The sequence below is a fragment of the Salmo trutta genome, unplaced genomic scaffold (genome assembly GCF_901001165.1).
Source record: "Salmo trutta unplaced genomic scaffold, fSalTru1.1, whole genome shotgun sequence".
In the NCBI taxonomy this organism is placed as follows: domain Eukaryota; kingdom Metazoa; phylum Chordata; class Actinopteri; order Salmoniformes; family Salmonidae; genus Salmo; species Salmo trutta.
In genome coordinates this window covers 64590-92132 of record NW_021822889.1, presented here as the reverse complement: position 1 = coordinate 92132, position 27543 = coordinate 64590, and the positions used below count along the sequence as shown (strand labels likewise).

The 27543-nt window shown below is 42.1% G+C and overlaps 1 protein-coding gene across 3 annotated transcripts in view; it reads left to right on the top strand.

The window, feature by feature from the left end:
• The first annotated feature begins 9737 nt into the window (after positions 1-9737).
• LOC115186265 (uncharacterized) overlaps positions 9738-27543 on the top strand; it is an 18387-nt gene continuing 581 nt past the window's right edge. The window contains exons 1-9 of one of the 3 annotated variants that reach the window (XM_029745935.1): positions 9738-9844; positions 12937-13124; positions 13647-13837; positions 14090-14305; positions 16448-16784; positions 21238-21374; positions 21948-22187; positions 22574-22744; positions 27280-27369. In XM_029745935.1, coding sequence (XP_029601795.1) covers positions 12944-13124; positions 13647-13837; positions 14090-14305; positions 16448-16784; positions 21238-21374; positions 21948-22187; positions 22574-22744; positions 27280-27369 — 1563 coding nt within the window. In that variant the 5' untranslated portion in view covers positions 9738-9844; positions 12937-12943. Of the gene's footprint in view, positions 9845-12864; positions 13125-13646; positions 13838-14089; positions 14306-16447; positions 16785-21237; positions 21375-21947; positions 22188-22573; positions 22745-27279; positions 27370-27543 lie in introns of those variants that run through there. The other 2 variants (XM_029745934.1, XM_029745933.1) reach the window with 2 other exon arrangements.

The window sequence follows — 27543 nt, the reverse complement described above, 5'->3', positions numbered from 1 at the left end:
GGGGTTTCCTTCCGTCAGAATCTTGGCGAAGGCTTCCGGGGATAGATCCTGTAGGTCCACTCCATTGATCGTCAGGACCTTGTCTCCTTCTCTGAGGAACAACAACACCACATACCTGTATATATTATTTGTATATATATTATGTTTTTTCATCGCAACTGCCAACCACAGGAGGAATCTCAATGACTGCCTGCTGCCGCTCTGCTAATCATCAGATGGGGGGAAAGAGAGGAGGCAGAGGGCCCACGTGGGTAACTATGGGTGCCCTGCCTTGATTGGGTAACTGATCAATAAAACAATTAAAAAAACTGCATAATCAATAAATGTGACTGGTCAATATGTCGGTATGACATTTTTGTATTATCATTTTAAAAATATTTTTTTATCCAACCACCAGAGCCCGATCTCAATGTTCAAAATACACCAGAGATTTAGCGACCGAAAATCAATAGTTAATAAAAAAAAATAACTGAATTAAGTTTTATCACAAGCACATACAGGTGTCTGCCAAAAAAAGGAAACACCAACAAAATGTCTTGAAGGGTGTTGTGCCACCACGAGCTGCCAGAACAGCTTCAATGCGCCTTGGCATAGATTCTATAAGTGGACCTAATCCATTGCACCTGACACCATAACATGTAATTTGTAGCCAACTATAGGCTACAGATTGTTGCCATAGACATACTATCCATAGAAGGATTTGTAACCTCTTACCCTGGCAATTTGACTGTTAAACTCATGGGTACACTAGCAATGGATGCCAGTCCTGACTTGAATGGGAACTGCCATGTTTGGTTCCAGCTGTCGGTTTGCCTTTTGCAGATTTCAAAATATATTGCGGGAAAAACGTACCGTTTGGAAAGCAAATGAAAAGAGAAGTGCTGAAAAGAAGACTCATCTCTCTGTAGAACCAATAGAAAATGTTTTACTCAACACCCAATGTGTAGCTCATCTTGAGATAGGCTTTTGCTACGACGGGCGCATCGGTCATCACCGTGAGTAGCCTATGGCTTCATCTTCATCACTAGAAAAGTCTATTGTTTGCTTGACTTCAAGACCAGATTGATCTCAGTTTGTCAGAGCAGCCAGTCATTTCGGTCATTTGTGTGGTATTAAAAAAGATTCAGCTAATGTCTTCTGGCATGTAAATTATGTAGAATTGCATGAAATGCATTTTTAAAAGGCAGATTTTTTTTTAAAGGGGATCTATAAAAAGCCCTGGGGCCTATGATTTCTTAATTTGGCCCTACACAGACCCCCGTGGTTCAATCTCCACAGACCCCCGTGGTTCAATCTCCACAGACCCCCGTGGTTCAATCTCCACAGACCCCCGTGGTTCAATCTACACAGACCCCCGTGGTTCAATCTCCACAGACCCCGTGGTTCAATCTACACAGACCCCCGTGGTTCAATCTCCACAGACCCCCGTGGTTCAATCTCCACAGACCCCCGTGGTTCAATCTCCACAGACCCCGTGGTTCAATCTACACAGACCCCCGTGGTTCAATCTCCACAGACCCCCGTGGTTCAATCTCCACAGACCCCCGTGGTTCAATCTACACAGACCCCCGTGGTTCAATCTTCACAGACCCCCGTGGTTCAATCTACACAGACCCCCGTGGTTCAATCTACACAGACCCCCGTGGTTCAATCTACACAGACCCCGTGGTTCAATCTACACAGACCCCCGTGGTTCAATCTACACAGACCCCCGTGGTTCAATCTACACGGACCTGGAGAAAAACAATACAGCTTTTTATGACATTCAGGGGTGGAATTACCAAATTAAATAACTCTGTGACCTCACCCCTGACATTAGATCAAAAACTATTTATTTACATCATAAAGGAGTTTTACTATGGGAAGTCCCTATTGTTTCCCCCTAAAATGTCTCAACTCCTCTATCCTTAAAAGGTTTCAACCTACAGTATATTCAAATTCTTCACAGATAAACAGAGAGGTTATCAGAGGTTACCTGGCGAAGGCTCCTCCTCCTTGTCCTCCTTTCTTGAACTTGAGGACCTTCTCCACTTCATAGTGGTGTTTCCCATCCTCCTCTGTGTGAAGAATAGAGATACCTCCCTTCACAGGTGAATCCTATGGACCGGAATGGAAAACATAGCAACTCACATTACCATACATGGTTGAAAACAAAGCCTTAGCCTCCACATGACGACTACTACTGTATACATTGTTGAAAAGACCAAAGATCATATCCCTTATCCCTCACATTTCTACTACCCTACATTGTTACAATTCAAAGACAAAACTACAACATAAACTGGAAGGGAAGTGATGCAGTCATATCACTTACTTTGATATCCATATCCTTCTCTCGGTCTTCCTACTGGTAGTATGTAGGCAGTCTCCCCACTGGTAGTGAGTGTTAGCAGTCTTCCTACTGGTAGTAAGTAGGCAGTCTTCCCACTGGTAGTGTGTGGGCAGTGCCACAAGTCCTGACTTAAATAGCTTTGTATAGGAGGGTTGACCAGGCACTTCTGCATCATGTGACCCGAGCAGCCAGAGAGGAAGTAGGTACACTCACACAAGAGGGACTATTATTTTGCCAAAAGAGGATCTTCTGCAGAACGAGGAACTGGTCATGAGTTGTAAAATGTAAAAACAATAGATTACAAGAACACAGCTGTTTGAGTTTTAAATGGACCATTCACAGTCTGCTTGTGTACTAGCTATCCACTCATTAAACTCCTGCCTTGTCCTGTGTAGAAAATGTTGGCTTTCCAGGTATGACATGGCATCAACATCATCACCACACACAGATCTGTGGCTTCGGTAGTTCCTTGTTATCCTGGTCCCTGATCACTTTGTGCCGTCAGGCCAACTCATATGGTCATTGTTTGGCAAGACAGCACACACAGACCTGGAAGCAGCTCTCTGTTGCAACAGGAAGAAATTACTCACTACATACAGCTGAAGTTGGAGTCATTAAAACTCGTTTTTCAACCACTCCACAAATTTCTTGTTAACAAACTATAGTTTTGGCAAATCGGTTAGGACATCTACTTTGTGCATAACACAAGTAATTTTTCCAACAATTGTTAACAGACAGATGACGTCATGGCTTTAGAAGCTTCCGATAGGCTAATTGACATCATTTGAGTCAATTAGAGGTGTATGTGTGGATGTATTTCAAGGCCTACCTTCAAACTCAGTGCCTCTTTGCTTGACATCATGGGAAAATCTAAATAAATCAACCAAGACCTCAGAAAAAGAATTGTAGACCTCCACAAGTCTGGTTCATCCTTGGGAGCAATTTCCAAATGCCTGAAGGTACCACGTGCATCTGTACAAACAATAGTATGCAAGTATAAACACCACGGGACCACGTAGCCGTCATACCGCTCAGGAAGGAGACGCGTTCTGTCTCCTAGAGATGAACATACCTTGGTGTGAAAAGTACAAATCAATCCAGAACAACAAGCAAAGGACCTTGTGCAGATGCTGGAGGACAACGGGTACAAAAGTATCTATATCCACAGTAAAATGAGTCCTATATCGACATAACCTGAAAAAGGCCGCTCAGCAAGGAAGAAGCCACTGCTCCAAAACCGCCATAAAAAAGCCAGACTACGGTTTACAACTGCACAACTGTACTTTTTGAGAAATGTCCTCTGGTCTGATGAAACAGAAATAGAACTGTTTGGTCCACAATGACCATCGTTATGTTTGAAGGAAAAAGGGGGAGGCTTGCAAGCCGAAGAAACACCATCCCAAATGTGAAGCACGGGGGTGGCAGCATCATGTTGTGGGGGTGCTTTGCTGCAGGAGGGACTGGTGCACTTCACAAAATAGATGGCATCATGAGGGGAAAATTATGTGGATATATTGAAGCAACATCAAGACATCAGTCAGGAAGTTAAAGCTTGGTCGCAAATGGGTCTTCCAAATGGACAATGACCCCAAGCATACTTCCAAAGTTGTGGCAAAATGGCTTAATGACAACAAAGTCAAGGTATTGGAGTGGCCATCACAAAGCCCTGAACTCAATCCTATAGAAAATTTGTGGGCAGAACTGAAAAAGTGTGTGTGAGCAAGGATGCCTACAAACCTGAACTCAGTTACACCTGCTCTGTCAGGAGGAATGGGCCAAAATTAACCCAACTTATTGTGGGAGACTTGTGGAAAACTACCCAAAACATTTGACCCAGTTAAACAATTTAAAGGCAATGCTACCAAATACTAATTGAGTGTATGTAAACTTCTGACCCACTGGGAATGTGATGAAATAAATCATTCTCTCTATTATTCTGACATTTCACATTCTTAAAAATAAGTGGTGATCCTAAACTGACCTAAGACAGGGAATTTTACTAGATTTAATATCAGGAATTGTGAAAAACTGAGTTTAAATGTATTGGCTAAGGTGTACTTCCGACTTCAACTGTACATCACAATAGAGATGGCTGTTGAAGTGAACCCATGAAAGACAACATGTTTTTGGTTGACCCGAGGTTTCTCAAAACATCTATTGACATGATGCTCGATTAGAGTTGTTTATACATTGAAATGCATCCCTTTAGTAACTAGACGTTGGCTGTTTGAAAGTAGAGTGCATTGTTATTTCCAGAAGTGGGATGTTAAAAAAGCAGAAGCATTTGAAGTTCTAGAGGTACAGGTGGTGGCTGAATTAACGTACAGAATTGAAGATTAGGGATGTTGATTTAAACAATAAAGTTTATGCATACAGGTGAGTGGAACACACATGTGCACATACACTAACACATACAACACAATAACACATTGCCTCACTAACACAATACAGAGACATGGTCCTTCACCTCCATGGGAAAAGCCTAGAAAGGGGAACAGAGAGGGGAACTGAGATGATGACCCTGTAGAGGAAATCACATCACAATCACAGCTTCCTCTGTGAAGTCAACTGAAAATATGAGGTTCTCCCAGATGAACTTGACCATGTTGACCATTCACGTGTGTGTGTCTGTGTGGGTCTGTGTAAGATACTTACACTACCGTTCAACAGTTTGGGGTCACTTAGAAATGTCCTTGTTTTTAAAGAAAAGCAAATGTTTTGTTCATTAAAATAACATCAAATTGATCCGAAATACAGTGTAGACATTGTTAATGTTGTAAATGACTATTGTAGCTGGAAACGGCTGATTTATTTATGGAATATCTACATAGGCGTACAGAGGCCCATTATCAGCAACCATCACTCCTGTGTTCCAATGGCGCGTTGTGTTAGCTAATCCAGTTTATAATTTTAAAAGGCTAATTGATCATTAGAAAACCCGTTGCAATTATGTTAGCACAGCTGGAAAGTGTTGTGCTGATTTAAAGAAGGAATATCAAATCAAATCAAATGTATTTATATAGCCCTTCTTACATCAGCTGATATCTCAAAGTGCTGTAGAGAAACCCAGCCTAAAACCCCAAACACAAGCAATGCAGGTGTAGAAGGACGGTGGCTAGGAAAAACTCCCTAGAAAGGCCAAAACCTAGGAAGAAACCTAGAGAGGAACCAGGCTATGAGGGGTGGCCAGTCCTCTTCTGGCTGTGCCGGGTGGAGATTATAACAGAACATGGCCAAGATGTTCAAATGTTCATAAATGACCAGCATGGTCAAATAATAATAATCACAGTAATTGTCGAGGGTGCAACAAGTCAGCACCTCAAGAGTAAATGTCAGTTGGCTTTTCATAGCTGATCATTGAGAGTATCTCTACCGCTCCTGCTGTCTCTAGAGAGTTGAAAACAGCAGGTCTGGGACAGGTAGCCCATCCGGTGAACAGGTCAGGGTTCCATAGCCGCAGGCAGAACAGTTGAAACTGGAACAGCAGCACGGCCAGGTGGACTGGGGACAGCAAGGAGTCATCATGTCAGGTAGTCCTGAGGCATGGTCCTAGGGCTCAGGTCCTCCGAGAGAGAGAAAGAAAGAAAGAAAGAAAGAAAGAGAGAAAGAAAGAAAGAATTAGAGAGAGCATACTTAAATTCACACAGGACACCGGATAAGACAGGAGAAATTACTCCAGATATAAACAGACTGACCCTAGCCCCCCCGACACATAAACTACTGCAGCATAAATACTGGAGGCTGAGACAGGAGGGGTCAGGAGACACAGTGGCCCCATCCGACGATACCCCCGGACAGGGCCAAACAGGAAGGATATAACCCCAACCCACTTTGCCAAAGCACAGCCCCCACACCACTAGAGGGATATCTTCAACCACCAACTTACCATCCTGAGACAAGGCGGTATAGCCCACAAAGATCTCCGTCACGGCACAACCCAAGGGGGGGCGCCAACCCAGACAGGAGACCACGTCAGTGACTCAACCCACTCAAGTGACGCACCCCTCCTAGGGACGGCATGGAAGAACACCAATAAGCCAGTGACTCAGCCCCTGTAATAGGGTTAGAGGCAGAGAATCCCAGTGGAGAGAGGGGAACCGGCCAGGCAGAGACAGCAAGGGTGGTTCGTTGCTCCAGAGCCTTTCCGTTCACCTTCACACTCCTGGGCCAGACTACACTCAATCATAGGACCCACTGAAGAGATGAGTCTTCAGTAAAGACTTAAAGGTTGAGACCGAGTCTGCATCTCTCACATGGGTAGGCAGACTATTCCATAAAAATGGAGCTCTATAGGAAAAAGCCCTGCCTCCAGCTGTTTACTTAGAAATTCAAGGGACAATTAGGAGGCCTGGGTCTTGTGACCGTAGCGTACGTGTAGGTATGTACGGCAGGACCAAATCGGAAAGATAGGTAGGAGCAAGCCCATGTAATGCTTTGTAGGTTAGCAGTAAAACCTTGAAATCAGCCCTTGCCTTAACAGGAAGCCAGTGTAGGGAGGCTAACACTGGAGTAATATGATCAAATCTTTTGGTTCTAGTCAGGATTCTAGCAACCGTATTTAGCACTAACTGAAGTTTATTTAGTGCTTTATCCGGGTAGCCGGAAAGTAGAGCATTGCAGTAGTCCAACCTAGAAGTAACAAAAGCATGGATTAATTATTCTGCATCATTTGTGGACAGAAAGTTTCAGATTTTTGCAATGTTACGTAGATGGAAAAAAGCTGCCCTTGAAACAGTCTTGATATGTTTTTCAAAAGAGAGATCAGGGTCCAGAGTAACGCCGATGTCCTTCACAGTTTTATTTGAGACGACTGTACAACCATCCAGATTAATTGTCAGATTTAACAGAAGATCTCTTTGTTTCTTGGGACCTAGAACAAGCATCTCTGTTTTGTCCGAGTTTAAAAGTAGAACGTTTGCAGCCATCCACTTCCTTATGTCTGAAACACAGGCTTCTAGCGAGGGCAATTTTGGGGCTTGTCGCACCCTGACCTGAGAGAGCCTTTTTATGTCTCTATTTAGGTTTGATCAGGGTGTGATTTGGGTGGGTATTCTATGTCCTTTTTTCTATGTTTTGTATTTCTTTGTTTTGGCCTGGTATGGCTCTCAATCAGGGACAGCTGTACATCGTTGTCGCTGATTGGGAGCCATACTTAGGCAGCCTGTTTTCCTTTGGGGTTTTGTGGGTAGTTGTTTTCTGTCTTGTGTTTTTCACCTGACAGAACTGTTGGCTTTCGTTTTTGTTTCTTTAAGTGTTTCGTCATTTATAATAAATTATGACCACTTACCACGCTGCATCTTGGTCCCCTCTTTCAGACAATCGTTACAAGGCTTCACCATGTTTCATTGAAATGTACAGCTGTGTGTCATCCGCATAGCAGTGAAATGTAACATTATGTTTTCGAATGACATCCCCAAGAGGTAAAATATATAGTGAAAACAATAGTGGTCCTAAAACGGAACCTTGAGGAACACCGAAATTTACAGTTGATTTGTCAGAGGACAAACCATTCACAGAGACAAACTGATATCTTTCCGACAGATAAGATCTAAACCAGGCCAGAACTTGTCCGTGTAGACCAATTTGGGTTTCCAATCTCTCCAAAAGAATGTGGTGATCGATGGTATCAAAAACAGCACTAAGATCTAGGAGCATGAGGACAGATGCAGAGCCTCGATCTGACATCATTAAAAGGTCATTTACCACCTTCACAAGTGCAGTCTCAGTGCTATGATGGGGTCTAAAACCAGACTGAAGCGTTTCGTATACATTGTTTGTCTTCAGGAAGGCAGTGAGTTGCTGCGCAACAGCTTTTTCAAAAAAATTTGAGAGGAATGGAAGATTCGATATAGGCCGATAGTTTTTTATATTTTCTGGGTCAAGGTTTGGCTTTTTCAAGAGGCTTTTTTAGTGAGTTTGGTACACATCCAGTGGATAGAGAGCCGTTTATTATGTTCAACATAGGAGGGCCAAGCACAGGAAGCAGTTCTTTCAGTAGTTTAGTTGGAATAGGGTCCAGTATGCAGCTTGCCTTCAGACTAGTTGAGTATCTGGAACATCAGCATTTGTGGGTTCGGTTACAGGCTCAAAATGGCCAGTAACAAAGAACTTTCTTCTGAAATTCGTCAGTCTATTCCTGTTCTTAGAAATGACGGCTATTCTATGCGATCAATTGCCAAGAAATTGAAGATCTCGTACATCACTGTGTACTACTCCCTTCACAGAACAGCTCAAACTGGCTCTAACCAGAATAGAAAGAGGATTGGGAGGTCCCGGTGCACAACTGAGCAAGAGGACAAGTACATTAGAGTATCTAGTTTGAGAAACAGACCCCTCACAAGTCCTCAACTGGCAGCTTCATTAAATAGGGGCCGCAAAACACCAGTCTCAACATCAACAGTGAAGAGGCGACTCTGGGATGCTGGCCTTCTAGGCAGAGTTCCTCTGTCCAGTGTCTGTGTTATTTTGCCCATCTTAATCTTTTCTTTTTATTGGCCAGTCTGATATATGGCTTTTTCTTTTCTAAATCTGGGACACTCAAATGAGTATGGTATGTTACGCTTAGTATAGTTATTTAAGACAGAAGGTTACTTAAGGCCAAAACAAAAGGAGGGTGGTTGGTCGGGGTGGATGGGCCGTTTTTTATAACGAGAATGTCGAGCAACCCAAGGGTTGCGTGTTTGAATATAATTACGGACAACTTCAGCATTTTAGCTAAGGAATTTTTCAAGTACTTAGCATTCTAGCTAACCCTTACCCTAACCCTAACCATAATGCCTTTAGCTATCCTTTCCCCTAACCCTAACCTTAACCCTAACCCCTAGCCTAGCTAACGTTAGCATTAGCCACCTAGCTAACATTAGTCACAACAAATTGGAATTTGTAACATATCGTACGCTTAGCAAATTCGTAACATATTATACTTTTAGCAAATTCATAACATGTCATACAAATTGTAATTCGTAACATATCATACAAAATGGGTGCTGGACATCCACAAAATAATACATACCATACGAAACGTAAAATATCATGCTAAATGGGATGTCTCGGACTTACGTAAAGAATAATATTAAATGCTCTGAGACCAGGTTGTGTGTTTACACATTTATCATATTTATAGGACGTCTCTATAGTGCAATTGGTAGGTAGCCTATAGGTTAGAGCAAAGGACTTATAGCCAGAAGGTTGATGGTTCAAGTCTAGTGGTCTAAAAAAACCACTAAAGTGCTGTTATATTTTTTAATATCAATCCTATGATGTTATAGGTTCAGGGAGCACCATTGGTGGACAGTATCAAGTCAGTTTAGATAACAGTGGTAATAAGCTGTGAGACTGTGAGAGAGTTCAGAGCACCCCCCCCTCCCACCCCCCACCCTGCTTTACAAGGCTATTTTGAGAGCCCTCCCGGTAGCCAATGACACTCAACTGTGTCTATAGATTCCTGGGGTAGATAGGGTTACGTATTTACGTATTTTGACAAACTGAGTTGACAGATACTGGAATCTTAAGGTACTGTGTTTTATGTTTTGTTTTTGTGTTTGACAAACTGAGTTGACAGATACTGAAAGTTCAATGAGGTACTGTTATGTGTTTACTTTGTCTTGGTACTTTTTAGGTAGCTAAATGACTAACTAGCCTATGGTAAGTGAAAATATATCTGAAGCAGTAGGCTTGAAGTGTTGGCATGAAATCTTAAACTGCCACACATTCCTGTAGGGTAGAGATCCCTCTGGAAGCCTTAGTGGTTTCAAAATCACTCACTGTTTTGCTCGGTTGTACTTTGCGGTGGAGAGTTAGAGATTGACAGTGTGTTTGAGTGTGTGTGTGTGTGTGTGTGTGTGTGTTTGTGTGTGAGTGTGGTTGTGTGTGTGTGTGTGTGTGTGTGTGTGTGTGTGTGTGTGTGTGTGTGTGTGTGTGTGTGTGTGTGTGTGTGTGTGAGTGTGTGTGAGTGTGTGTGTGTGTGTGTGTGTGTGGTGTGTGTGTGTGTGTGTGTGTGTGTGTGGTGTGTGTGTGTGTGTGTGTGTTATATGAACAGTTTCTACTCCCAAGTCATAAGACTGTTAAATAGTTAACCAAAAAGCTACCTGACTATCTGCAATGACTCTTTTTACACTGACTCTTTTGACTCATCACTGCTGTTACTGTTTACTATCTATCCTGTTGACTGGTCACTTTATCCCTACCTATATGTACATATCTACCTCAATTACCTCGTACCTGTGCACATGGACTCGTACTGGTACTCTGTGTATACAGCCAAGTTATCATTGACTCGGTACTGGTACTCTGTGTATATAGCCAAGTTATCATTGACTTGGTACTGGTACTCTGTGTATACAGCCAAGTTATCATTGACTCAGTACTGTTACTCTGTGTATACAGCCAATTTATCATTGACTTGGTACTGGTACTCTGTGTATACAGCCAAGTTATCATTGACTCGGTACTGGTAATCTGTGTATACAGCCTTATCATGGACTCGGTACTGGTACTCTGTGTATATAGCCAAGTTATCATTGACTCAGTACTGGTACTCTGTGTATACAGCCAAGTTATCATTGACTCAGAACTGGTACTCTGTGTATACAGCCAAGTTATCATTGACTCATTACTGGTACTCTGTGTATACAGCCAAGTTATCATTGACTCAGTACTGGTACTCTGTGTATACAGCCAAGTTATCATTGACTTGGTAATGTTACTCTGTGTATACAGCCAAGTTATCATTGACTCAGTACTGGTACTCTGTGTATACAGCCAAGTTATCATTGACTCAGTACTGGTACTCTGTGTATACAGCCAAGTTATCATTGACTCAGTACTGGTACTCTGTGTATACAGCCAAGTATCATTGACTTGGTAATGTTACTCTGTGTATACAGCCAAGTTATCATTGACTCAGTACTGGTACTCTGTGTATACAGCCAAGTTATCATTGACTCAGTACTGGTACTCTGTGTATACAGCCAAGTTATCATTGACTCAGTACTGGTACTCTGTGTATACAGCCAAGTTATCATTGACTTGGTAATGTTATTCTGTGTATATAGCCAAGTTATCATTGACTCAGTACTGGTACTCTGTGTATACAGCCAAGTTATCATTGACTCAGTACTGGTACTCTGTGTATACAGCCAAGTTATCATGACTCAGTACTGGTACTCTGTGTATACAGCCAAGTTATCATTGACTCAGTACTGGTACTCTGTGTATACAGCCAAGTTATCATTGACTCAGTACTGGTACTCTGTGTATACATCCAAGTTATCATTGACTCAGTACTGGTACTCTGTGTATACAGCCAAGTATCATTGACTTGGTAATGTTACTCTGTGTATACAGCCAAGTTATCATTGACTCAGTACTGGTACTCTGTGTATACAGCCAAGTTATCATTGACTCAGTACTGGTACTCTGTGTATACAGCCAAGTTGTCATTGACTCAGTACTGGTACTCTGTGTATACAGCCAAGTTATCATTGACTCAGTACTGGTACTCTGTGTATACAGCCAAGTTATCATTGACTCAGTACTGGTACTCTGTGTATACAGCCAAGTTATCATTGACTTGGTAATGTTACTCTGTGTATATAGCCAAGTTATCATTGACTTGGTAATGTTACTCTGTGTATACAGCCAAGTTATCATTGACTCAGTACTGGTACTCTGTGTATACAGCCAAGTTATCATTGACTCAGTACTGGTACTCTGTGTATACAGCCAAGTTATCATTGACTCAGTACTGGTACTCTGTGTATACAGCCAAGTTATCATTGACTTGGTAATGTTATTCTGTGTATATAGCCAAGTTATCATTGACTCAGTACTGGTACTCTGTGTATACAGCCAAGTTATCATTGACTCAGTACTGGTACTCTGTGTATACAGCCAAGTTATCATTGACTCAGTACTGGTACTCTGTGTATACAGCCAAGTTATCATTGACTCAGTACTGGTACTCTGTGTATACAGCCAAGTTATCATTGACTTGGTAATGTTATTCTGTGTATATAGCCAAGTTATCATTGACTCAGTACTGGTACTCTGTGTATACAGCCAAGTTATCATGGACTCAGTACTGGTACTCTGTGTATACAGCCAAGTTATCATTGACTTGGTAATGTTACTCTGTGTATATAGCCAAGTTATCATTGACTTGGTAATGTTACTCTGTGTATATAGCCAAGCTATCATTGACTCAGTACTGGTACTCTGTGTATACAGCCAAGTTATCATTGACTCAGTACTGGTACTCTGTGTATACAGCCAAGTTATCATTGACTCAGTACTGGTACTCTGTGTATACAGCCAAGTTATCATTGACTCAGTACTGGTACTCTGTGTATACAGCCAAGTTATCATTGACTCAGTACTGGTACTCTGTGTATATAGCCAAGTTATTGTTACTCATTGTGGATTTATTCCTTGTGTTTTTATCTTTCTATTATTTCTCTTTTTGTCTCTCTGTATTGTTGGGAAGGACCGTCAGGAAGCATTTCACTGTTAGTCTACACCTGTTGTTTACCAAGGAGTAGAATGTTTTTTAAATTTGATTTAGATTTTGTAACTTTTTTTCTGTGCGTGTGTGTGTCTCATGCCAGCCGTGTGATGTTGGACGTCCTAATAATAGGTGGAGGACCCCATGCCCTGACCCTGGCCACCCTGCTGTCCTGTCCAGACCAGGCCCTGTCCCCACCTCCCCCCAACACAGACATCCTCCAGGGGATCCAGCTCAGCCAGGGCAGGGCCAAGACCAGCCGCTCTAAGAACAAGAGAGGAGGAGCTACCAGTGAGGCTAACTACACTACAGCTCAATGTTTTTACATGAGCTTTTCATAAAGGGCCCAGATGAAGCCTGTTCCCAGACTAAAGAGTGAATGTTTATTAAAAGGACGTTTTAGTCAGAGGTTAGACGCAGGCATGATCTGGGTCCAGGAAAACAGACCATCAAGTAGACAGATGTTTTTCCTCACATTTTGGCCTTTCTTTATTTCAGTTAGGAGAGACATTCCTCTCTAATCTCTCTACACATATACTGTAAAGCCTGCTGTTAGTGCTCTCTGTTTGACAGGTCTCTAATGTCTCCCCATCCTCAGGACAACAGCCAGCTGAGGAGCAGGCCGCTCCAGGCCTGGCCCAGACCCAGTCTCTAGACTAAAAAGCAAATCTCCATTGAAAGTGCTTTTTAGTCGAGGTTGAAGGTGTAGGCTTAATTTGAAGTAGACACTGTATAGACTGTATTTTAGTCTCTCCAGTTCACACCATTCTGCTGGTGATGCTGTCTGGTTAACAGGTCTGTAATATCTCCCAGGACAGCAGACAGCCGAGCCCGAGGAGCAGGCCGCTCCAGACCCAGAGTCAGTTTCATCCTGCCCTCCGCTGGCCTTCAGAGTGGTGGACTCATACGGAGCATGGACCTCACTGTGGGAGAGCCAGTTCAGAGCACTCAACATCCCTCACCTTCGCTCACACACCCTGGTGCACACAGACCCACTCAATAAGGTACATCCATCACCTCTGCTCACACACCCTGGTGCACACAGACCCACTCAATAAGGTACATCCATCACCTCTGCTCACACACCCTGGTGCACACAGACACACACACTCAACAAGGTGATGGTCCCAGCTGTAGGGTTGAATGAATGGTTCCTTCTGGACAACGCGAGTTGAGGTTTCATCAGTTTTCAATCCAGTCAATTCAGGCAGTGTACTTGTTTTTGCCGATAATGCCTTTGTGTTGGTTCCCCCCAGAGGGCTTTGCAGGAGTTTGTTCTGGAGAAGGATCGGACAGCGGAGCTACACTGCCTCCCTGACCACACCTTCATTCTGGATGAGAACGCCTTCTTCAACGACATGCGCCTGGGCAAGAAGGACAGGAGGAGACTGAGCAGCAGCAGAGGCCTGCAGAAGAGCCTGTACTTTAGCCTGCCAGGCACCAGGCTCAGTGTGGACTTCTTCAGGCAGCAGGTCGGAGATGGAGATGCACGTTGGCCGTGGCTTGAGTTGAAGTGAAAAGGCACCATACCATGGTTGGGGTGAATTCCATTTCAATTCAGTCAATTCAGGAAGTTAACTGAACTTCCAATTGGAATTGAAATGGAATTGACCCCAACACTGCACCATACTAAACATACTATGTGAGTCACTCCACTACACCAAATTGTGCAATAACAGTGACGCTTCTCTGTGTGACACAAGTAGGACTTGGGCCTTAACTGGTAGTGACCAACTAACCCTCCTCCTGGAGAGCTACTGGGGTTACAGGCTTTTGTTCCAGACCTGCACTAATACACTTGAAGACTGCTAATTATAGTGAATGTGAGTTTAACAGTGAATGCTTGCTATATTGTAGGGTTCATGAACAGCAAGAAAAAGTCAGTGAACCCTTTGGAAATACCTGGATTTCTGCATAAATTGGTCATAAAATTTGATCTGATCTTCATCTAGGTCACAACAATAGACAAACAATCTGCTTAAACTAATAACACACAAACAATTGTACGTTTTCATGTCTTTATTGAACACACCATATACACATTCACAGTGCAGGGTGGAACAAGTATGTGAACCCTTGGATTTATTAACTGGTTGACCCTCCTTCGGCAGTAATAACCTCAACCAAATGTTTTCTGTAGTTGCAGATCAGACCTGCACAATGAGGAATTTTGGACCATTCCTCTTTACAAAACTGTTTCAGTTCAGCAATATTCTTGGGATGTCTGGTGTGAACCGCTCTCTTGAGGTCATGCCACAGCATCTCAATCGGGTTGAGGTCAGGACTCTGACTGGGCCACTCCAGAAGGCATATTTTCTTCTGTTGAAGCCATTCTGTTGTTGATTTACTTCTGTGTTTTGGGTCACTGTCCTGTTGCATCAACCACCTTCTTTTGAGCTTCACTTGTCGGACAGAGCCTTACATTCTCCTGCAAAATGTCTTGATAAACTTGGGAATTCATTTTTCCATCGAAGATAGCAAGCTGTCCAGGCCCTGCGGCAGCAAAGCAGCCCCAAACCATGATGCTCCCTCCACCATACTTTACAGTTGGGATGAGGTTTTGATGTTGGTGTGCTGTGTCTTTTTTTCTCCACATATAGTGTTGTGTGTTCCATCCAAACAACTCAGTTTTAGTTTAATCTGTCCACAGAATATTCTGCCAGAAGTGCAGTGGAACATCCAGGTACCACTTTTGCAAACTTCAGACTTGCAGCAATGTTTTTTTTTAGGACAGCAGTGGCTTCTTCCGTGGTGTCCTTCCATGAACACCATTCATGTTTAGTGTTGGACGTATCGTAGACTCGTCAACAGAGATGTTAGCATGTTCCAGAGATTTCTGTAAGTCTTTAGTTGACACTCTAGGATTCTTCTTAACCTCATTGAGCATTCTGCTCTGTGCTCTTGCAGTCATCTTTGCAGGACGGCCACTTCTATGGAGAGTAGCAACAGTGCTGAACTTTCTCCATTTATAGACAATTTGTCTTACCGTGGACTGATGAACATCAAGGCTTTTAGAGAAACTTTTGTAACCATTTCCAGCTTCATGCAGGTCAACAACTCTTAATCTTAGGTCTTCTGAGATCTCTTTGTTCGAGGTATGGTTCACATCAGGCAATGCCTCTTCTGAATAGCAAGAGGCATTGTTTTTTGTAGGGCAGGGCAGCTCTAACCAACATCTCCAATCTCGTCTCATCGATTGGACTCCAGGTTAGCTGACTCCTGACTCCAATTAGCTTTTGGAGAAGTCATTAGTCTAGGGGTTCACATACTTTTTACAACCTACACTGTGAATGTTTCAATGATGTATTCAATATAGACAAGAAAAATACAATAATTTGTATGTTATTAGATGAAGATCAGATCAAATTGATGACCAGTTTATGTATAAATCCAGGTAATTCCAGAGGGTTCACTGATTTTTTCTTGCCACTGTAGTTGTTCATTAAAATCTATGAACTTGTGATATATAATGTAATATGTGTATGCATGTAATCTATTATTAAAATCTATGAACTTGTGATATATAATGTAATACGTGTACGCATGTAATCTATTAGCCATCAACTCAAATCACCCTGAACAAAATAACTATACAACGACATTACTCTATACAGGTGGACAAATATGGCCTGGACAGTGTCCTGACAAAGGGCACAGTGGACAGACTGACCCCTGTCATGTCTGAAGGAATTGTGACATCATTCAGGGTGTTCCTTCAGAACGGGGACGTCCTTGAGGCAAAGAGGGTAGTCATGGCGACCGGGCCGACCCGTGCCCAGATGGCCAACATTCCTTTCTGGGTGTCGTCCATAGCGGAGAGCTACCCTGAGGAACGCCTGCAGCACACCGTGCAGCTCATGCACCACCACCCCGCCTCACGGCCAGCACGGCAACAGGAACCAAGAAGCCAGAACCAGGAACAGGAAGAGAGTTCTTCTTCTTTCTCATCAGGTGGGTTGAGATGAGAATCCTCTGGTATTGAAAGCTATAGAAGTCACACATCTATATAGATGGACCATATGTCTCCACATGATACTGTACAATAATGCCCTCTCCTGGTGTAGAGGTGACATGGCATGATACTGTACAATAATGGCCTCTCCTGGTGTAGAGGTGACATGACATGATACTGTACAATAATGCCCTCTCCTGGTGTAGAGGTGACATGGCATGATATTGTACAATAATGGCCTCTCCTGGTGTAGAGATGACATGGCATGATATTGTACAATAATGCCCTCTCCTGGTGTAGAGGTGACATGACATGATACTGTACTATAATGCCCTCTCCTGGTTTAGAGGTGACATGGCATGATATTGTACAATAATGGCCTCTCCTGGTTTAGAGGTGACATGACATGACACTGTACAATAATGGCCTCTCCTGGTGTAAAGGTGACATGACATGACACTGTGCTATAATGGCCTCTGCTGGTGTAGAGGTGACATGACATGACACTGTACAATAATGGCCTCTCCTGGTGTAGAGGTGACATGATACTGTACTATAATGCCCTCTCCTGGTGTAGAGGTGACATGATATTGTACAATAATGCCCTCTCCTGGTGTAGAGGTGACATGACATGACACTGTACAATAATGGCCTCTCCTGGTTTAGAGGTGACATGACACTGTGCTATAATGGCCTCTGCTGGTTTAGAGGTGACATGACATGATACTGTACTATAATGCCCTCTCCTGGTGTAGAGGTGACATGACATGACACTGTACAATAATGGCCTCTCCTGGTGTAGAGGTGACATTACATGACACTGTGCTATAATGCCCTCTCCTGGTGTAGAGGTGACATGACATGACACTGTACAATAATGGCCTCTCCTGGTTTAGAGGTGACATGACACTGTGCTATAATGGCCTCTGCTGGTGTAGAGGTGACATGACATGACACTGTACAATAATGGCCTTTCCTGGTTTAGAGGTGACATGACATGATACTGTACTATAATGCCCTCTCCTGGTGTAGAGGTGACATGACACGGTGCTATAATGCCCTCTCCTGGTGTAGAGATGACATGACATGATACTGTACAATAATGCCCTCTCCTGGTTTAGAGGTGACATGACATGATACTGTACTATAATGGCCTCTCCTGGTTTAAAGGTGACATGACATGACACTGTACTATAATGGCCTCTCCTGGTGTAGAGGTGACATGACATGATACCATACAATAATGGCCTCTCCTGGTGTAGAGGTGACATTACATGTCACTGTGCTATAATGGCCTCTGCTGGTGTAGAGATGACATGACATGACACTGTACAATAATGCCCTCTCCTGGTTTAGAGGTGACATGACATGATACTGTACTATAATGGCCTCTCCTGGTGTAGAGGTGACATGACATGATACCATACAATAATGGCCTCTCCTGGTGTAGAGGTGACATGACATGACACTGTACAATAATGGCCTTTCCTGGTTTAGAGGTGACATGACATGATACTGTACTATAATGCCCTCTCCTGGTTTAGAGGTGACATGACACTGTGCTATAATGCCCTCTCCTGGTGTAGAGATGACATGACATGATACTGTACAATAATGCCCTCTCCTGGTTTAGAGGTGACATGACATGATACTGTACTATAATGGCCTCTCCTGGTTTAGAGGTGACATGACATGACACTGTACTATAATGGCCTCTCCTGGTGTAGAGGTGACATGACATGATACCATACAATAATGGCCTCTCCTGGTGTAGAGGTGACATTACATGTCACTGTGCTATAATGGCCTCTGCTGGTTTAGAGGTGACATGACATGATACTGTACTATAATGCCCTCTCCTGGTGTAGAGGTGACATGACATGACACTGTACAATAATGCCCTCTCCTGGTGTAAAGGTGACATGACATGACACTGTGCTATAATGGCCTCTCCTGGTGTAGAGGTGACATGACATGACACTGTGCTATAATGCCCGCTCCTGATGTTGAGGTGACATGACATGACACTGTGCCTTCAATGGCCTCTCCTGGTGTTGAGGTGACATGACATGCTGTCAAGCCAAAGGCTGCAATATTGTAATATCACACTGACAGGGCATCTGTTTGAGTTATCATATGTAGAAATTCACTTATTTACTTAGTACTTAGTCCTCACCATCTTAAATAAGCATGCCCCATTCAAAAAAAATTAGAACCAGGAACAGATATAGCCCTTGGTTCTCTCCAGACCTGACTGCCCTTGATGAGCACAAAAACATCCTGTGGCGTTCTGAATTAGCATCGAACAGCCCCCGTGATATACAACTTTTCAGGGAAGTTAGGAACAAATATACACAGGCAGTTAGGAAAGCTAAGGCTAGCTTTTTCAAGCAGAAATTTGCATCCTGTAGCACAAACTCAAAAAAGTTCTGGGCCACTGTAAAGTCCTTGGAGAATAAGAGCACCTCCTCCCAGCTGCCCAGTGCACTGAGGCTAGGAAACAGTGTTACCACCGATAAATCCACAATAATTGAGAATTTCAATAAGAATTTTTCTACAGTTGGCCATGCTTTCCACCTGGCCACGCTCAAGGTCCTAAACGATATCATAACCGCCATCGGTAAGAGACATTGCCTGGCTAAGGCTTTCGACTCTGTCAATCACAACATTCTTATTGGCAGACTCAACTGCCTTGGTTTCTCAAATGAATGCCTCGCCTGGATCACCAACTACTTCTCGAATAGAGGTCAGTATTTCAAATCGGAGGACCTGTTGTCTGGACCTCTGGCAGTCTATGGGGGTGCCACAGGGATCAATTCTCTGGCTGACTCTTTTCTCTGTATACATCAATGATGTTGCTCTTGCTGCTGGTGATTCTTTGATCCACCTCTACGCAGACAACACCATTCTGTATACCTCTGGCCCTTCTTTGGACACTGTGTTAACTAACCTCCAGATGAGCTTCAATGCCATACAACTCTCCTTCCGTGGCCTCCAACTGCTCTTAAATGCAAGTAAAACTAAATGCATTCTCTTCAACCGATCGCTGCCTGCATCTGCCCACCCGCCCAGCATCACTACTCTGGACAGTTCTGACTTAGAATATGTGGACAACTACAAATACCTAGGTGTCTGGTTAGACTGTAAACTCTCCTTCCAGACTCACATTAAACATCTCCAATCCAAAGTTAAATCTAGAATCGGCTTCCTATTTCGCAACAAAGCATCCTTCACTCATGCTGCCAAACATACCCTCGTAAAACTGACCATCATACCGATCCTCGACTTAGCCTCCTCGACTTAGCCTCCTCCTCCTCGACTTAGCGACCTGTACGCTCTTGTTGGCTGGCCCTCGCTTCATACTCGTCGCCAAACCCACTGGCTCCAGGTCATCTACAAGTCTCTGCTAGGTAAAGCCCCGCCTTATCTCAGCTCACTGGTCACCATAGCAGCACCCACCCGTAGCACACGCTCCAGCAGGTATATCTCACTGGTCACCCCCAAAGCCAATTCTTCCTTTGGCCGCCTCTCCTTCCAGTTCTCTGCTGCCAATGACTGGAACGAATTGCAAAAATCACTAAAGCTGGAGACTCTAACCTCACAGATCACTGCACCTGTACATAGCTCATCTGTAAATAGCCCATCCAATCTACCTCATCCCCATATTGTATTTATCTTGCTCCTTGCACCCCAGTATCTCTACTTGCATATTCATCTTCTGCACATTCTACCATTCCAGTGTTTAATTGCTATATTGTAATTACTTCACCACCATGGCCTATTTATTGCCTTACCTCTCTTATCCTACCTCATTTGCACATGTTGTATATAGATTTTTCTACTGTATTATTGATTGTATGTTTGTTTACTCTATGTGTAACTCTGTGTTGTTGTATGTGTCTGTAACGGCTGTCTGAGGAAGAAGTGGACCAAAATGCGGCGGAGTTAGGGTTCGTCATATTTAATACACGAACACTATGCAATTCACAAAAAAACAACAAAACTGACAGCCAACACAGTCCTGTCAGGTGCAACCACAATGACAAGAACAATTACCCACGAAACACAAAGGAAACGTAGGCAACTTATGTGTGACTCCCAATCAACCACAACCCTCTACAGCTGTGCCTGATTGGAAGTCACACGGCCAAAATCAATGAAACAATAAAAAACACACACTCCCCTCTGCCACGTCCTGACCCAACTACCCCCTCTACTGGTCAGGACGTGACAGTGTCGAACTGCTTTGCTTTATCTTGGCCAGGTCGCAGTTGCAAATGAGAACTTGTTCTCAACTAGCCTACCTGGTTAAATAAAGGTGAAATAAACAAATAAAAAAAATATTTGTGTTGGACAATCTGTTCCTGTTAATTAAGAGTCAGTGTGGTGTCAATATCTCTGTCTCCATCCAGCAGGTCCCTGCATGGTGTCACTAACTCTGTCTCCATCCAGCAGGTCCCTATGTGGTGTGTGAGCCTGGCCAGAGGGTGGTGGTGGTTGGTGGAGGCCTGACCAGCGCTCACATCATCTCCATCGCTCTGCAGCAAGGAGCCAGTCATGTGACCTGGGTGATGCGTAAACACTTACAGGTCTGTTTCTGTTTAGATCTATGGCCATGTCCCAGTTATCTTTCCTTCCTCCTGAAGTGGAAACTTGTTAGTTCTGGGAATTATCACATAGAAACTTCATTTGGAAGATCAAGGAGGTTTTAATATGCTTTTAAATTTGTAGCACAAACCATTGTTTAGAAAATCATGGTGAAAGTGGCCATTTTAGACGTATACATGCCTCCTGTAAGACCCTATGATCTGTGAACCCTACATGACACAGACATCATGGTGTCATTACACTCTTCATAGAGTACTCTAAAATATGGACTATTTATATATGTATTTAATATAGTATGTCTATATTGTTTAATACAATTTTACACATGAATTTATTCAACATTAAAACTAATAATATGAATATCTCAAAAGTACCCTTTTTGATTTTGTTCACTTTTAGACATATTGTTTTAAACAATATACTCTAGAAGTACATCACATTTGCAGAGTGCCCCCCCCCCCCTCCACTGAAGCAGTTTGATGTTAAGAGACTGTTATAGTCAGACCACCATGATCTCCAACCCCAGACCCCTCTGCCTCGGTCCTCTCCCCCAGCTGAAGCAGTTTGACGTGGGTGACGTGGAAAGCCTGGTGGGGCGGTACTCCCATGTGGAGCATGGCATCAAGATGGACGGCCTGGCCTACTTGCGCCAGTTCTACAACGAGAGCAGCGTCCATAAGAGACTGGCCATGATCAGACAGGCCAGGAAGGGAGGGGCAGTTACACCTGAGGCCTACGCAGCTCTGCAGCCCTACATCCAGAATGGACAGCTGGCTGTCCGAGCATACTGCCAGGTACAGAAATAACAATAATATTGTAATACTACTAGTCAGAATAATACTGCTAGGTAAATAGATATCAATAATATTAATACTACTGCAACCCCCAGATACACACAACCTCTGTCCACCCTCTCTACTGTGACCCCCCTCTGTCCACAGAGGTTGTGTGTGCCTGGGGGTCACAGTAGAGAGGGTGAACAGAGGTTGTGTGTGCCTGGGGGTCGCAGTAGAGAGGGTGGACAGAGGTTGTGTGTGCCTGGGGGTCACAGTAGAGAACTAACATTTGGAACTAACATTTTGAAACATAAAACAATACAATCTGGTGAAAGAGAGAAAGTAGAGCCATGGTATTCATGGTGAACAGTGGTTATGGATTCATAACCTGTTGTGTTCTACAGGTGACTGAAGCTAAGTGGTGCTATGAAAGCCAGGTGTGGAGACTGTCACTGTGTGGACAGAATGGCTGTGAGACTTGGACTGGGGACAGGATATGGCTGGCTACAGGATGCAAACTGGACGTCAACCAAGACCCTATGCTCTCTTCTGTCATCAAGGAATTCCCCATTCAGGTGTGCTGCTATCATATCATATCTCAACCTCTGTACAAAATGACTATGCTACTATACTATACTACAGTGGTGTAAAGTACTTAAGTAAAAATACTTTAAAGTACTACTTAAGTCATTTTTTGGTGTATCGGTACTTTACTATTTATATTTTTTTACTACTTTTACTTTTACTTCACTACATTCCTTAAGAAAATATTGTACTTTTTACCCCATACATTTTCCTTGACACCCAAAAGTACTTGTTACATTTTTAATGCTTAGTAGGACAGGAAAATAGTCCAATTCACACACTTATCAACATAACATCCCTGGTCATCCCTACTGTCTCTGATCTGGTGGACTCACTAAACAGAGAACATCCCTGGTCATCCCTACTGTCTCTGATCTGGTGGACTCACTAAACAGAGAACATCCCTGGTCATCCCTACTGTCTCTGATCTGGTGGACTCACTAAACAGAGAACATCCCTGGTCATCCCCTACTGCCTCTGATCTGGTGGACTCACTAAACAGAGAACATCCCTGGTCATCCCTACTGTCTCTGATCTGGTGGACTCACTAAACAGAGAACATCCCTGGTCATCCCTACTGTCTCTGATCTGGTGGACTCACTAAACAGAGAACATCCCTGGTCATCCCTACTGTCTCTGATCTGGTGGACTCACTAAACAGAGAACATCCCTGGTCATCCCTACTGTCTCTGATCTGGTGGACTCACTAAACAGAGAACATCCCTGGTCATCCCCTACTGCCTCTGATCTGGTGGACTCACTAAACAGAGAACATCCCTGGTCATCTCTACTGTCTCTGATCTGGTGGACTCACTAAACAGAGAACATCCCTGGTCATCCCTACTGTCTCTGATCTGGTGGACTCACTAAACAGAGAACATCCCTGGTCATCCCTTCTGCCTCTGATCTGGAGGACTCACTAAACAGAGAACATCCCTGGTCATCCCTACTGTCTCTGATCTGGAGGACTCACTAAACAGAGAACATCCCTGGTCATCCCTTCTGTCTCTGATCTGGAGGACTCACTAAACAGAGAACATCCATGGTCATCCCTTCTGCCTCTGATCTGGTGGACTCACTAAACAGAGAACATCCCTGGTCATCCCCTGCCTCTGATCTGGAGGACTCACTAAACACGCATGCTTTGTTTGTAAATTATGACTGAATGTTGGACAAGAAAATGGTGCCATCTGGTTTGCTTAATATAAGGAATTTAAAATAGTTTATACTTTTACTCTTGATACTTTAGTACATTTTAAAACAAATACTTTTATACTTTTACTCAAGTTTATTTTACTGTGTGTATTTTACTTTTACTTGAGTCATTTTCTATTAAGGTATCTTTACTTTTACTTAAGTATGATAGTTGGGTACTTTTTCCACCACTGCTATACTACTATACTATACTACACCACAATACCACTATACTACTACACTACAGGCTTCTAGTATACTACTATACTATAGGATACTACTATACTATACTACATGATACTACTATACCATGCTACTATACTATAGGATACTACTATACTATACTATACTATGGGGTGCTACCATACTATACTACTATACTATCGGCTGCTAAGATGCTATGTTAATATACTATAGGCTACTATTATACTGTACTACTATAATATAGGCTAATACTATACTACTATACTATAGGCTACTACAATACTATACTACTATGCTATAGGCTACTACTATACTATAATACTATACTACAGGCAACTACTATACTGCTATATGCAACCGCTATACCATAGGCTACTACTCTACTCTACTACTATACTATAGGCTACTGCTATGCTATGATTCTCTACTATACTACTATAGGCTGCTACTATACTATAGGCTACTACTACATGACAATACTACCATACTACTATACTGCAGGCTACTACTGTACTACTATACTACACTACTATAGGCTACTGCTATACTATAGGCTACTACTATACTACACTGCAATACTATTATACTACTATACTGTTGGTTACTACTATACTGCTATATGCTACTACTATACTATACTACAACGCTATAGGTTATTACTATACTACTACAGGCTACTACTATACTATACTACCATAGGCTACTACTATACTACTATACTACACTACTATACTATTAATAGGCTACTACTATACCATACCACTATAATATAGGCTACTACTATACTACACTACTATACTAATATAGGCTACTACTATACTATAGGCTACTACTATACTATAGGCTACTACTATACTATACTACTATACTATACTAATATAGGCTACTACTATACTACATTACTATACTAATATAGGCTACTACTATACTATAGGCTACTACTATACTATAGGCTACTACTATACCATACCACTATAATATAGGCTACTACTATACTACTATACTACACTACTATACTATTAATAGGCTACTACTATACCATACCACTATAATATAGGCTACTACTATACTATACTACCATAGGCTACTACTATACTACTATACTACACTACTATACTATTAATAGGCTACTACTATACCATACCACTATAATATAGGCTACTACTATACTACACTACTATAGTAATATAGGCTACTACTATACCATACCACTATAATATAGGCTACTACTATACTATACTACCATAGGCTACTACTATACTACTATACTACACTACTATACTATTAATAGGCTACTACTATACCATACCACTATAATATAGGCTACTACTATAATACTCTACTATACTAATATAGGCTACTACTATACTATAGGCTACTACTATACTATACTACTATACTATACTAATATAGGCTACTACTATACTATACTACTATAGGCTACTACTATAATATAGGCTACTACTGTACTATACTACTATACTATACTAATATAGGCTACTACTTTACTATACTGCTATACTATACTAATAAAGGCTACTACTATATTCTACCACCATAGGCTACTACTATACTATACCGCAATACTATACTACTATAGGCTACTACTATACTATACTACTATAGGCTACTACTATACTATACTACTATAGGCTACTACTATACTATACTACTATAGGCTACTACTATACTATAATTTAGGCAACTACTATACTATGCTACTATACTATACTACTATAGCCCACTACTATACTATACCATACTATACTACTATAGGCTACTACTATAGGCTACTACTATGCTGTAGGCTACTACTATACGGCAATACTATACTACTATAGGCTACTACTATACTATACTACTATACTATAGGCTACTACTATACTATGCTACTATACCATACTACTATACTATACTATAGGCTACAACTGTACTATACCATACTATACTACTGTACTATACAATTATACTAGTTGAATATACTACTATAGGATACTACTATACTACTATACTATGGGCTAAAACTATACTAGTATACTATACTACTATACTATTAAAAGGCTACTACTATGTTACTATAGGCTGCTAATTTAATATTAAACTATAGGCTACTACAATACTACTATACTATAGGCTGCCACTATACTATACTACTATGCTATACTACTATACTGCTATTGTCACGTCCTGGCCAGTATATAAGGTTAATTGTTTGTAGTTTGGTCAGGGCGTGACAGAGGGTATTTGTTTTATGTGGTTCAGGGTGGTGTGTTTGGTTTAAGGGTGTTTGTTTTAGTAATTCCGGGTGTTGGTTTGTTTAGGTATTTCTATGTGGAGTCTAGTATGTCTGTTTCTATGTCTGGTGAATTGGTGTTGGGACTCTCAGTTGAAGGCAGGTGTTTTCTATCTGCCTTTGATTGAGAGTCTCATAAATGAGGGTGTGTTTGTGTTTGTGTTTTGTGGGTGATTGTTCTGTGTAAAGCACTATGCTTTGACAGACTGTTAGTTGTTCGTTTTCGTATTTTGTTATTTTTGTATGTTCATTTTTGTAGTGAATAAAAATCAAGATGAGCATTCACGAACCTGCTGCGTATTGGTCCACATTTTCCGATGACGATTTCGTTATATCGTCAGAGGACGAAGACAATCGTGACAGCTATACACCTATACTATACTACTATACTATAGGCTACTACTATACTATAATAATATAGGCTCCTACTATACTATAGGCTCCTACTATACTATAATACTATAGGCTACTACTATACTATACTACTGTAGGGTACTACTATAGGCTACTGCTATACTATACTACTATACTATAGGCTGCTACTATACTACTATGGACTACTGCTATACTACACTACTATAGGCTACTACTTACTACTATACTACTATACTATAGGCTGCTACTATACTACTATAGACTACTACTATACTATACTACTATACTACACTACAATAGGCTACTACTATACTACTACTATACTATACTACTATACTATTGGCTGCTACTATACTACTATAGACTACTACTATACTATACTACTATACTATGTTATACTACTATACTACAGTTACCTGCATTTGATCCAAGTCTAATTACAACGTGTCTCAACGTAAGGTCCTGGATGGCTGGCCGTGTATATCTGAAAGCTTGCAGTGGGCTCCAGGATGTCCTCTGTACCTGATGGGACAGTACACAGCACTTCAGGTATATTGGTATTTTTTGCTAATCACACAATGAAAACATTTTGTAGAAAATAATAGAATGGAATGTCAGAGGGAGAATATTTCATTCATATTGCTGGGAATTTGTCAAAGCATTGACAGACACATGTAATGAAAAAATGCCCATATGGATTAAAATAAAAGTAGCTTTTCTGGG